The sequence below is a fragment of the Pleurodeles waltl genome, chromosome 4_1 (assembly GCF_031143425.1).
Source record: "Pleurodeles waltl isolate 20211129_DDA chromosome 4_1, aPleWal1.hap1.20221129, whole genome shotgun sequence".
NCBI classification, from domain to species: Eukaryota; Metazoa; Chordata; class Amphibia; order Caudata; family Salamandridae; genus Pleurodeles; species Pleurodeles waltl.
Genome location: NC_090442.1, coordinates 157212156 through 157225658, shown reverse-complemented (window position 1 = coordinate 157225658; position 13503 = coordinate 157212156). Strand labels below are relative to the sequence as shown.

Here is a 13503-nt window from a genome sequence, read left to right as displayed (position 1 = left end):
CCTGCTTACTGGTAAAGTTGGTTTTAATATTTTAGAAATGCCACTTTTAGAAAGTAGGCATTTCTCCGCACTAACTGCCATCTGTGCTACCAGCCTGTCTCCAATACATGTATGGTCTGTGCTGCTTGACAGCTCCCCTTGTGCATTCCATCCAGACAACCAAAATCGCTGCGTCAGTTCCAGTGCGGCGGAGTGGAGGTGTCAGGAACAGGCATCGGGACCTTGCTGCGGAGCAGTGGAGGTGAGGTGATGTCAGTGTGAAGCGCAGGATCCACGCATTTCCGGCGGGATCGATATCCGGCGGTCACGGCGTGGTGCGGTGAGGTCGGGTGTTACAGACGTCAGTGACACAGCACTTCGGGACTCACGGAGTCGCGGACTTTGGCAAGGCTGCGGTGGCGCCGGGCCTGCAGAGTCGTGGCACTCCAACGAGGACTACGCCTGAATCCGGCAGCGCCATCAGTCCGGGGTCATCCCAAGTCGGTACACTTGTTTTTTCTTGATTTTCCCCCAGCTTTTCCTTTCAAGGGCCCAGGGACTGGATTAGGCACCTCTTGGCAGGGCAGGAGTCTCAGCAGAGAGTCCAGGTGCTGGCAGAGGAAGTCTTTGATGTCCCTGAGACTTCAGAAAATAGGGGCAAGCTCAGTCCAACCCCTTGTGGAGTCTTCCCAAGCAGGAATATACCACAAAGTCCAGTCTTTGTCCCCTTTCACAGGCAGAAGCAGAAACTGCAGGACAGCCCAACAAAGCACAGGCAGGGGCAGCACTTCTCCTCAGCTCTTCTCCTTGGATGACGTTCCTCTTGGTTCCAGAAGTAAATCTTGAAGAAATCTAAAGTCTGGGGTTCTGCGTCCAATACATTTACCTCTTTCTGCTTTTGAAGTTGCCCAACTTCACAGAAAAGTCTCTGTTGTGTACAGTATCCTTCCTTACCCAGGCCAGGCCCCAGACACACAGCAGGGGGATGGAGACTGCATTGCGTGGGGGCAGGCATAGCCCATTCAGGTGTAAGTGACCACTCCTCCCTCTACTGTAGCCCAGATGGCTCATTAGTATATGCAGGCGACACCCCAGCTCCCTCCCTTTGTGTCATTGTTTAGAGGAAATTCACAAACAGTCCAACTGTCAGTCTGACCCGGACAGGGAATCCACAAACAGGCAGAGTCACAGAATGGTTTAAGCAAGAAAATGCCTACTTTCTAAAAGTGCCATTTTCAAACTAACAATATAAAAACCAACTCCACTAAAAGATGTATCTTTAAATTGTGAGTTCAGAGACCCCAAACTCTAGACCTCTATTTACTCTCAAAGGGAAACTGCACTTAATATTTAAAGGCAGACCCTGTGTTAACCTATGAGAGAGATAGGCCTTGCAACAGAGAAAAACAAATTTGGCAGTATTTTACTGTTAGGACATGTAAAACACATCAGTATATGTCCCACCTTTAACATATACTGCACCCTGCCCATGGGGTTATCTCGGCCTACCTTAGGGGTGCCTTACATGTATAAAAGGGAAGGTTTGGGCCTGGCAAGTGGGTACACTTGCCAGGTCAAAATGGCAGTTTAAAAACTGCACACACAGACACTGCAGTGGCAGGTCTTAGCCATGTGTACAGGGCTACTAATGTGGGTGGCACAATCAGTGCTGCAGGCCCACTAGGAGCATTTGATTTACAGGCCCTAGGCACCTCTTGTGCACCTTACTATGGACTTACCAGTAAATCAAGTATGGCAATTATGGAAAAGCCAATTACATATACAATTTCACATAGGGAGCACTTGCACTTCAGCACTGGTCAGCAATAGTAAAGTGCCCAGAGTCCAGCAGCATATAGCAACAACCTGAGAAGCAGATGCAAAACTTTAGCGGAGACCACGCCAAGGATGCCAGGTCTAACAGCAGCACAGAGAACTAGATTGGTGGAGGACCTAGGAAAGGCCTTGCGGACAGGAAATGGGTAGCTATGTTGGAATATCCGAATCCTTTCTCCAGAAAGGCCAAATATTGATTGATTAAATGCAATATATTGCACTGCATGTACATGACACCCTATTGCCCACAGAAATATTCATATTGACACCTGATGCATTCCCAAGATGTTAAGCAGCTAGTGTTGCTCTTATGCACATGTTCTGGGCATGCCCCTCAATACAGTCATATTGGATCACGCTGGGCCGGTGGTCAGCAAAACTATTACACACGATCCCAATATATGTCTGCTGGTCATAGTAATGAGAACAATACTCAGAAACGTGGCTTGGAAGTTCATTAACTGCTCCCTGCTCTTATCCAAGAAGTCCTGGAAATGTTTGGACACAGCATTGATACATCATTGTGAACTCTTCGGGTGGGCTGAGGCTGAAGGAGCAGCTGTATCCCAGATACAAAGACAGAGGGAGATCAATCCCATATAACAGAATGGGAGGGATATCTACTGTCACTTGCCACAAAGAACGCTTCCAGGCCCCTTGTGCAGATTTGGGTCCAAAAGTAGACATCAAATCTGTGACTCATCTTGGGTCTTACCTTTCATATCCTTTTCTAGAATTAAATATTGTGTTCACCATTTGTCATTGATAAGTTATCTTGGCAAAGATTTACTCCCTTTGTTATCTGCTTTCTCATTGGTGGTGATGAAGTTTAAAAAATAAATATTTGGATGGGGGGAAAGAGGGTGTGCACCAAGGGTGGTAGAGGAGGGTTGAAATACACTTTTTGTTTAGTTGGATGGGCAAGTGGAAGGTGCTACCCAGGGTGGTGGTGGTGGGTGGCAAGATGCCAGTTATTAGCTTTTTAATGTACAGGGTGGACATTATGGGCTAAGAAATGTGAGGCCATATCGTGCATGCCTCCCTTAACTTCTCTACCTCTGCGTAGTTGATCCATGTGATCAGAGTTTATGAGGCAGGGAGGCAGTACACAATAATGTAGACGGGCAGATGTCAATAGCATGGAGTTTTCTGTCTTAGGCATCCAAGTGATTTAACAGACAATTCAACCAACACTCCTTAGTAAGGTTCCTAATACTACACGGGGGCTTAATACAGACCCCTGCTGCCCCTTTTGTGGTGGGGGGACAAGCTTCAGGGGCACTATTCAGCCCAAGGTCTATCAATATCAGTGACATATGGGGTACTGAAGGGCCGCCCACCATATTCTGCAGGGGCTTCTTTATTTTGTTTTACACCACTGACACCGTAGTAATGTTTTGTGCACATTTTTCTTATTTTCCACCAATGCCTAACTTATTGTCCATCAATGCCTTGGAAAGAAAGCCTATTTCTGTCATTATGATGGAGTGTCATGATCTAATCAGTGAGGTAGGACTAATATTCTTCAGCCTAACCATGACCCCTTTCCTGCATGGATATCATTAAGTATCAGGTTAGTTAGACCTATTGGTTTCCTTGGTTACATAGAATGGGTTTTGGGTTAGCCCCTTGCTCTTCATTGGATGGCTTTGCTGTCTATCTCAGTTGTTTGAATCAATAAAGCTCCCCCCTATCATTGTGTCTGTCCCTCCCAGGACCATGTCCACCTCACAGTGTTCTTATTGGGTGAGTTTTATCTTTCTACTACATACTTTAAGGACTCTTATTTTATTTGTTTTTCTGCACTCCTAAGTGCATATGTTTCGTTACTTGCTCACCTTTTCCTCTTTATAACTGGGCATCTGCCCAAGGGATTTTATGTCTCACAACTTTCCTCCCCGCATTCCTTGCCCCACTCCCCACCCCCATGTCTGTGGTTTGCTGTTTTTTTCTGTTTTTTTATGATGACCCGACTACTTCAAAGTACTGCCATGCTGCTCACTAACCTATTAACGCTGAGGGCCTTATTTATACTATTTGGTGCAAAACTGCACTAACGCAGTTTTGCACCAAAATGTTTTGCACCGGCTTGCATCATTTTTTAGCACCAGCTGGGCACCATATTTATAGAATGGTGAAAGCCGGTGCAAAGGGTAGGCTAGCATAAAAAAAAATGACGTTAGGCAGGTTAGAGTCAAAATAAATGACTTACCACATTAGCTTTATTTTTTTTATGCTAAGGGGCATATTTATACTCTGTTTGCACCAAATTAGCGTAATTTTGTTTTACTCTAATTCGGTGCAAAACTAACTCCATATTTATACTTTGGTGCTAGACCCGTCTAGTGCCAAATTTATGGAGTTAAAGTCATTTTTTGGAAGTGGAAACCTACCTTGCCTTAATGAGAATGCAATGTAGGCCTTCCCGTGCAAAAAATGACTCTATGGCCTTAACGCCATAGTTATACTCCCATGCAAAAATGGTGCAGGGGAGGGAGGAGGGGTCAAATAATGAGGCAAAGCTTGCTTTGCCCCATTTTTTAAAGCCTGGGTCAGGGCAGGCGTTAGGGGACCTGTGGGCCTATTTCCATGGTGGAACACCATGGAATAAGCCCACAGGTGCCCTCCCCAGGCCCCAGGGGCACCCACACCAAAGGGACTGCAGAGGATGGGGGACCCCATCCCAGGTAAGTACAGGTAAGTTTGCATTAATTTTTTTTAAGTGCCATAGGGGGCCCTGAAATGGGCCCCCATACATGGCAGCGGGTGCAATGGCCATGCCGAGGGGACCCTTGTCCTCTGTGCTGGCCACTGGGGTGATGGGCATGACTCCTGCCTTTTCTAAGGCAGGAGTCATGTGGCATGGTAGGTTTGGCACCATAAAATGACGCTAATCTGGTTAGAGTCATTTTTTTTACTCTAACCTGCCTAAAGTCATTTTTTGGTGCTAAACCCTCTTCTTCTATACTGCCAGCCCCATCCAACTAAAGTCTTTTTTTTTTTACTCTAGCCTACCCTTTGCACCGGCTTGCACCATTCCATAAACATGGTGCCGGGCTGGTACACAGAAATGGGGCAAGCCGGTGCTAAACTTTTTGGTGCAAAACTGAGTTAGTGCAGTTTTGCAGCAAAAAGTATAAATAAGGGACAATATTTTGTAAGTTTGCGCCACTTTTGCGTCAAAAAATGACGTTAATGCGGTGCAAAAAAAGTATAAATCAGGGCCTTGGTGCTAGACGAGTCTAGCACCAAAGTATAAATATGGAGTTAGTTTTGCACCGAATTAGAGTAAAAACAAATGACGCTAATTCGGTGCAGAGTATAAATATGCCCCTGAGTGTGCACTTCTCCCACCATTTGAATTTATGGTTGTAACGCAGCCATCTACCATGTTAAAACAGCAAATGTAAAATGGTCTCACACATCATGGAAATGTATATGCACGTGTCATGATGCCCATGTGCACACATGAAGGTCAAGCTGTGTGTGTATCGTGACTCATGGTGGTCAACGTGGAACGGGTTTCCTTTAACAGGAAACCGATTTCAAGCTCGCCTGCTATGTGTGCGAACGCATCTTCACACGTGCATGCTCATCCTGGGGCTAACAAGCATTGGCAAAGCCAATCGCTCGGACTTTTAAGTCAGAGGCCTATTGTGTGTGTAAATGCTTGTTCTCCACACACAACAAGAGGTCCTGGACATTGACAGACAAAAAAACACTAATTTACCGTAGACACTCATGCTCGGATCTCACTGATTACCTGCAATGTGCGAGTCAGAGTTGGATTGGAAGTCCTGCGCGCGGTCACCCTGTCCTTGTGTTTTAGGTTACTGCTTTGCTTCATGTGCTGCACCGCACTGCTGTCCATGTGGCTCTCCAATACGTCTGCCACCGCCATGGTCATGCCCATCGTGGAAGCCGTGCTGCAGCAGCTGATGACCACAGACGAGGAAGTGGAAGGTATTGGCGCAGTGGGCAAGGCTATTTCTGAAGAAGCAAATCCGGCAGGTTTGGTGTTTACATTTCGCGTCTCTCTCTTTAGCATCATTTCTCTTCCAATTCAATCAGCGCCTGCCTTTCTTTCGCGCAGTGTTTTATTCTATCATCACCACTGTGTTTTCTCAATTTCTGTTTTCGAAAGCCCTGCCTAACCTTGACCCTTAGGGTGACCACCTGGCATTGAGGCAAATTCTGGACAGGACTGTAAAAAATGGAGGACAAGGGGTCAAAATTCAGGACAAAAATTCACGACGAAGGGTCAAAATTGAGGACAAAAATTCAAGAACGAACCTCAGTTTTACAGACACACCCAAGACAGGCCATGCCTCACTATGTTATCAGTGCAATTATTTACTCTTTTTTTTAACATAGCACTATTTATTCATTGTGGTCTTTTTGTGATTGCCTCCTGGTGTACTACATTCAGGTGTCAAATTACGTCATTGTTCAGTAGCAAATTAATGCCCTTCAGCACTGTCTCAAGGCCATCACCCCTACCCAAACCTACCCAATCTTTCTTAAAGAGAAAGTAACAACAGAATTTTGATTATGTTTCTGAACATTTTAAAACCCCTGACAAACAGTTTGGGAAACATTAAGGTAATACACCTTATGCTAGTTTAAACAAATTGAACAAAAACATCTGGCTCACCCCAACCACCCATTTACTTTTAACCTAAAAAATGTTTCAATGAGGCAGGGCAGATGGCGTGGGTGACAGTCTAACACCTAATGTCAGGATGTGAGATACCCAGAACTTGTCTGTAGTCTCACAGCACTCAAGTGTATGTCTGGGACTCTACATTTATCTCAGAACTGGAAGCCCGGATTACCAATCAAAGATAATAAAAGAGTAGGATGAAATCGCGATCAAATGGGAGGTTGTTGCTAAGAACCGGATAAATAAGGAAGAGAAGAACAAGGTGGGACAATTCCTAAAATCAGACAAGATGGGTCCACCAAGACTATCGGAAGGTATTGGGTACCTGGGGAGTTGTCTCTGCAGACAGGAGAGAAACAGAAGCGGCACTGTCAGGTGGTTGAATAAGCAGCACCCACCCACCTTGGCAAACCCTTCTGGTGAAATGGTCTGCTGTTCGTGCTTGTGAAGGGTGAGCAGGGCCAGACCCTTTGCAAGGTTGTGCAAGGCAGTTGCCTGCTTTGTCTGGGTCTTAAAATGGTTTTGAAATTGAGCAAAAGCCAAACTAGTGGTCTGGGTTGTCTCTAAGTGTCAAGTACATATAGAATCTTCAAAATATTTGGGATGTGAATTGCACAAACAAAATGTAAAAAATTGAAAATGTAATTAGTCTTTCTTTAACATATGGCACTGTTTCCCCCTTTATATACAATTAGACCTCAGGTTGAACTGGGAACCAGTTACCTTTCGATACCTAGTGATTTATATCTACCATTCTCCCACTGATTTGCAGGATGGAAATCTCAGCAGAGCGTCACAGTCCCTCCGAGCCAAGTTTGCTTTTTGGTCTTCGCTTCTGCTTTTTGCAGTGGGCCACGTGGCACTAGTGAAGATGTGTGCTACCCCGATGATAGTATTATTTAGCAAACCTTCCCCTGCTCATCCTTCATTCCTCCTTCAGACATGCCACACATCTGATTTGGTCGCTAGGGTGCCATCGGGTAGCTCTTTCCACTTTAAAGCTACCCATGACTGCTGGTGCCTTCTGCACCTAGAACGCTATTCTTCAGCTGCACTGGCCAACTGGGTGGCTCGCTGGCTTTCTGCCCACCCCCTGCATGAGATGGGGTTTATCAGTAAAGACTTTAAAGAGGGCTTACAGCATTGCTCATTGTTTCCTACTGACCATTCTATGGATCACCATCCGGGGTTATCATGCACAGATTTCTCTTGCCTTGCTAGAACCTGTAAACGCAATGACACAAAGAAACCCTGTGCTTCTGCACTACCTTTGCTAAGCCTTCCCACTCGCACAGGATGGCTTTGCTCAGAGCAACCCCATCAGAGGCATGCTGCAGGGGTCTTAAATTTGGGGGATTTGTTTCTGGATGGAGAGCTACTAAATTTCCAAACCCTTGTGGCAGACTACCATCTTCCCCCCAGTCAACTCCTTACTTACAACCACCTTAAACAATCATTACATGCTCTATTTCATGTCTGCCACCTAGCACTAACACTACATGAGGTGTGCCAGAAGCTCTACACCATAGGGACTAGTGGCAAACTGATAGAATGGGTGTACAGGCCTTTCCTGAAACATTGAGACCACTCCAGGTCTTCTCGTCATACTACCTGGGTGATTAACGTGGCCAAACGCCTGCAAGATACAGAGTGGACTAAAATACTGGACTTTCCCCACAAAGTATCCCACGGTTGTCACTTTAAGTACATTCATAGAGCTTCCTTCGGAATGCATTCCAGACGTTGCTTGCCATTGGCTTTGTGGTTTGTAACTCACATTTCATTGCTTTCAATTTTATGGCTTTATTTTGTTTTAGGCTATGCAGTCTGAGTACTTCCCTTTCCCAAACCTTATTTACAGTTTCCTTCAGACTACTACCTTTCTGTAAACAGGCCTGTAAATCTTATGTTTGTCTCATCACATTTGCTGTGCATTCAAGTAGAAGGTCAAATATCAGACTCTGTCTTCAGTGGGAACTTAGGGAGTCATTATGACCCAGGCGGTAACTCCCGCTTACCGCCACGCTGACGGCCACCAACTTACCGCGGCGGTGGCAGATATCCGTTCACCATATTATGACACACAAACACCAATCCAACAGAATACAGCCACAGACACAAATCTGCCAGCCCAAAGCTCAGTGATAAAGTGGCGGTATCAAAACTCACACTGTTACGCCGACAGAACAACGCCCATCACATTAAGACCCACGAATCACCACAGCGGACATTCAACTGCGGTAAACCATTGGCGGTACATACCGCCACGCTCACAATGGACACCCACAGACAAAAAAACACCACATTGGACAATTCAAACAACACACACCTGACACCCATACACACACCTCACCCACACCACTATAAAACACACACCCACATTACCCACAACCCTTTATGAATACCAATAAGCGCCACCAGACTTACACCAAGACCACTTCCACAACTACATACACACACCACATACACCCATACATCCCTCACGCACCCCACTTCACACACCCCAACACATCACCAAACACCCTCACCAACACACATCACATAACACCCATGGCACCACAAAGGCACCCCCGTTTCACTGAGGAGGAGTTAAGGGTCATGATGGAGGAAATTGTTAGGGTAGAGCCACAGCTATTTGGAGCACAGGTGCAGCAAATATCAATAGCCAGGAAGATGGAGCTATGGCGGAGAATCGTGGACAGGGTCAACGCCGTGGGACAGCACCCCAGAACAAGGGACGACATCAGGAAGAGGTGGAACGACCTACGGGGGAAGGTACGTTCCATAGCAGCAAGACACCAGCTCACTATCCAGAGGACTGGGGGTGACCCCCACCTCCTCCGCAACAACTCACAGCATGGGAGGAGTAAGTCTTGGCAATACTGCATCCTGAGGGCCTGGCCGGAGTCGGAGGAGGACTAGACTCTGGTAAGTCAACTCTCTACTATTATCACCCCCTATCTGCACGTCATCACATACCCTCACTCCCATCACTCCACTACATCCCACACACTCAATCACATTGCACTAATCGCAATGCTAAGCCCTGCATGATGTACCAATGCATGGACACCCCTCACAGCCCTGCATGGACACTCATCACTAAAGCATGCACAGCATAGGGAAACTAACAATCCCACCATACACCAATATAAACAAGTAAAAGCTGGCAGGGAAACACCAACCATAGAGGGGAAGCCAGGGATGTACAAATGTCATACACATGAAGCATAATACATCATTTACATCCCCACAGGCACCCCAGCCAATGTCACTTGAGAGGAGGTGGCAGCACTATCCAGTCCCCCAACTGGAGAGGCCCACAGTGATGACAGTAACTCTGGTCTTCAGGATCTGGACGATCTACCTTGCCCATCAGGGACCACTGGACAGCCATTTACCCAAGCCCCGTCACAGACCACCACAGAGCCTCCCCCATCAGAAAACAACACCACAGCACCCACCCAGCGTACCCAAACCTCTGTCCCCAGGACACGTCAATCAGTAGTGTGCGCACCTGTACAGGGACCCCAGGCCACAGTTAGCACACAAGACAATCAGGGACCTGGGGTTAGTGGCAGTGGGCACACGGTTCAGGGGACAGAGGCACAGGCCAACAGGGAAACTGGGAGGAGTGCTGTGCACCATGGGGAGAACAGGAGCAGGGATCTGACTCTCCAGGAGCGGCTCCCTGAGATCCTGGGAGCCTATCAACATTCTCAGGACATGATGGGCCAGATCCTAGACAACGTGTAGGAGACCAGGCGGCTGCAGGAGGGACAGTATCAGGGAGGACTTGCAGGCCATCAAGAACACACTGATCTCCATAGCGGGGGTGCTGGCAGACATGGCCAACATTATGAGGGAGGCAGTGTCACACCAGAGGGCCCCTGCCAGTAGCCAGTCATAAGAACAGCCTTCCACTTCCGCTGCCAGGAGGCCCCGCCACAGGACTCACAGGCCACCAGCACCCCTCCCCCTGCAGAAGGTGCACCACCCGCAAACGTTCCCTGTGATCCAGACAGAAGCCAGAGACACTTGCCAAGACCCCCACCAGGAAATTAGACTCTCCTGATTGTCCCCCTTGTGTCCCACTCAGTCACCCTGTTCACCTTGAACTGCCATTGCTCCCCTTCCTATGTCCTCTTGGACAATGCACCTGTGCTGCAAACAGACTGGAACAATACCCTGGACTTTCCTCCATCATCACCCTATCCCACTGCACTTCCCCCTCTATATATTAGCACTTCAATAAACACCCTTTGATATAAATCGATTTTAAGTATGTCATGCATTCCAAATATGTATTGATTGAAACAGGTACAACCAGTGCAAATGAACTGTACATAGAATGAGCAAAGAATCAATGACCTGTAGCTGGCTGTTGTGATCACACCAGGAGTATTTGTCAAATCACCAACATCTGCAAAATGAATAGCCAGAGGTAACAGTAAGTGTCAGATGGAGGCACCGGAATGTGGCCTTCAGGAGGCCAAAGGTTCTTTAAATTGTCTTTCTGATTCACCCAGGTGCCTCATTATAACGTTCTTCTGCCCTTGTTCTGGCATTCCTCACAGGGGTCAGCAGCCATGATAGGTTTGGATAACCAGAGTCACCTGCAAATATTGAGGGACAACATTTAGCCACACACTATCCTATATGGCCAACACCATAGGCATACACCAACATGTACTGGGTGGGAACCAGGGCTCATCTATTAGCCACACCCTGTGCCTCTGTAGTTGGCCCATCACATTTGGGATGCTGCTATTCCTCAGGACAAAGGCATCATGCACTTACCCAGGATACTTAGCATTGACAGGGAGATATATCGGTCCGCCAAGCACACCATCTGTACATTCATAGAGTGGAAGCTCTTACGATTCCTGAACACCTGTTCATTCTGGCGGTGGGGGGGGGAACAAATGCAATATGTGTTCTGTCAATTGCCCCAATTATATTGGGGATATGTCCCATTGCATAAAACCCAGCCTTCACAGTGGCCAAATCCTCAACCTGGGGGAATGCTATGTAGCTGCACATGTGTTTAATCAGGGCAGACAACAATCTTTAGGCACTATTGAGAACATTGGCTGTGACATTCCTGCTGCCAAGCCCACTGTCACTTGAAAAGAACAAGTTGCCAGGAAATGGAGCACTGATAGCACTTGCACAAGAGGGGGGATCCCAGTGGGGTGGCGGATAACAGATATCAGCTCAGGCTCCAATTGTGCACACAGCTCTGTGATTGTGGCCCTGTCCAGTCTATAGGTGAGGATAATGTGCCTGTCCTCCAGTGTAGCCAAGTCCACCTGGGGTCTGTACACGGAGGTATGTCTCCATCTCCTATTCATCCGCAGCGGTAGGTATCTAAGGTACAAAAGAGTGAGGAGGCTGTCACAAACTGAACAATGGAGCCACAAAAGTAGTCTGCAATGTGCAAACATGTCATAGGACAGTGTAATTTGTTGAGTATTTGCCTATTTCTCCTGTTATGCAGCATTATTCCATAGGCCTGCACCCCCCCTGAAATGGCGTCCGTCTGTCTTGTGTGGAGGAACAGTTGGAAGTGAGGCAATTCCACTGACATTGTGCGCTGTGGTGGAAGGCGGTCAGGAACTGCGGTGCAATTCCTCATTGGTTATAATTGGGCCCTATAGGGTACAGTGGCCAATGGTGATCTACGCTGGCGGTGACTGTATGCACCGCTGCGGACGTGACCACCCATTTTCTATCTGATTCCACACTTGTTTCCTGACCTTACAAAGGAGAGGACCTACACTGCATGTGCTGCTGTGACCTGTGTCTGAAACCTACCATGGCCCGTGTGACTGGGAAAGGGCCCCAGCCTTCACTTCAGAGGAATTGGAGAGACTGGTGGATGGGGTCCTACCCCAGTACGGACTGCTGTATTGGCCTCCAGACCAACAGGTGAGCACACTGGGGCACAATGCGTGTGGCAGGAATGCATGGAGGTGTGTCTGAAGGCATCGTGAAAGGGGGGAGGGATGTCCTCTTGGCTGGGTACATGATGAGTGCTGAGCTATGTTTGTGCCAATAGTGATGGGTTTGGTGGGCCATTCGTGTAACTGGCTGGAATATTTGTCTAATGGTGTTCTCCTGTCTCTATTGCCTCTGCAGGTCAGTGCCCATCAAAAGAAGGGAATATGGCGTTCCATCTCCAAGGAGGTGTCGACCCTTGGGGTCTATGGCAGGCGGAGCAACCACTGTCGCAAACGGTGGGAGAACCTTAGACGATGGGCACAGAAGAATGCTGGGAATGGCTTCCCAACGAGGAAGGGGTGCCTGTTGGACCCTGACCCCCCTGATGGCCCACATACTGGTGGTGGCCTATCCAGTGCTAAATGAGCGCTAGAGGGCATCACAGCAGCCACAAAGGAGTGAGTACAGTGGCCATCATTGAAAGAAACGGCTGGCGGGGTAGTATCCGGGTGGCGGTTATGGGTCAGTGGGTGCCCCTAGTCCAGTCCAGACATAGCTGCGTAGGTCCTCTGGTGGCTAAGGGTCTGAAGGGGAAAAACTGCCTACCTAGCTTGTTAGCATCCACTACTGGTCAGGGCTGCGTGGGTCCCAGGTGTGCTTCAGTTGGCGGTGTGTGCTCCTCCTCATGCCTTGGTGGCTAGCAATATCACTGGTAGTGCAATGCATAGTGCGTAGGCCTGTTTCCTGTGTGTGAGGGTGCTGTGTGTGCCAACGGTGGTGTTGGTGCAGTCATTGACCCAGTGTCCTTTGTCTCTCCCCCCCTTTCTTGTTTTGACATCCTGTCCTTATGTGCATTAGTATCATCTGGCGGAGGAGCAGAGGCACCGGCAACGGAGGGAGCTGTATCCCACAGGTCCCAGGAGGCAGAGTCCACCGGCGCTGAGGACACCTGTGGGACGGAGGGCTAGGGGAGCACCGTGGCAGAGACTGGAGGGGACAATACAGACTCAGATACCTCCTCCGATGGGAGCTCTCTGGTGGTGGCGGACACTTCTGTGACCACCCCAGCTACAGGTAAAGCC

General features: G+C 48.0%; 1 protein-coding gene across 1 annotated transcript in view; it reads left to right on the top strand.

Moving 5' to 3' along the window:
- Positions 1-13503, top strand: part of SLC13A4 (solute carrier family 13 member 4) — a 235981-nt gene that overhangs the window by 57426 nt on the left and 165052 nt on the right. Inside the window, exon 4 of the mRNA XM_069227958.1 lies at positions 5645-5826. Coding sequence (XP_069084059.1) covers positions 5645-5826 — 182 coding nt within the window. The remainder of the gene's footprint in view (positions 1-5644; positions 5827-13503) is intronic.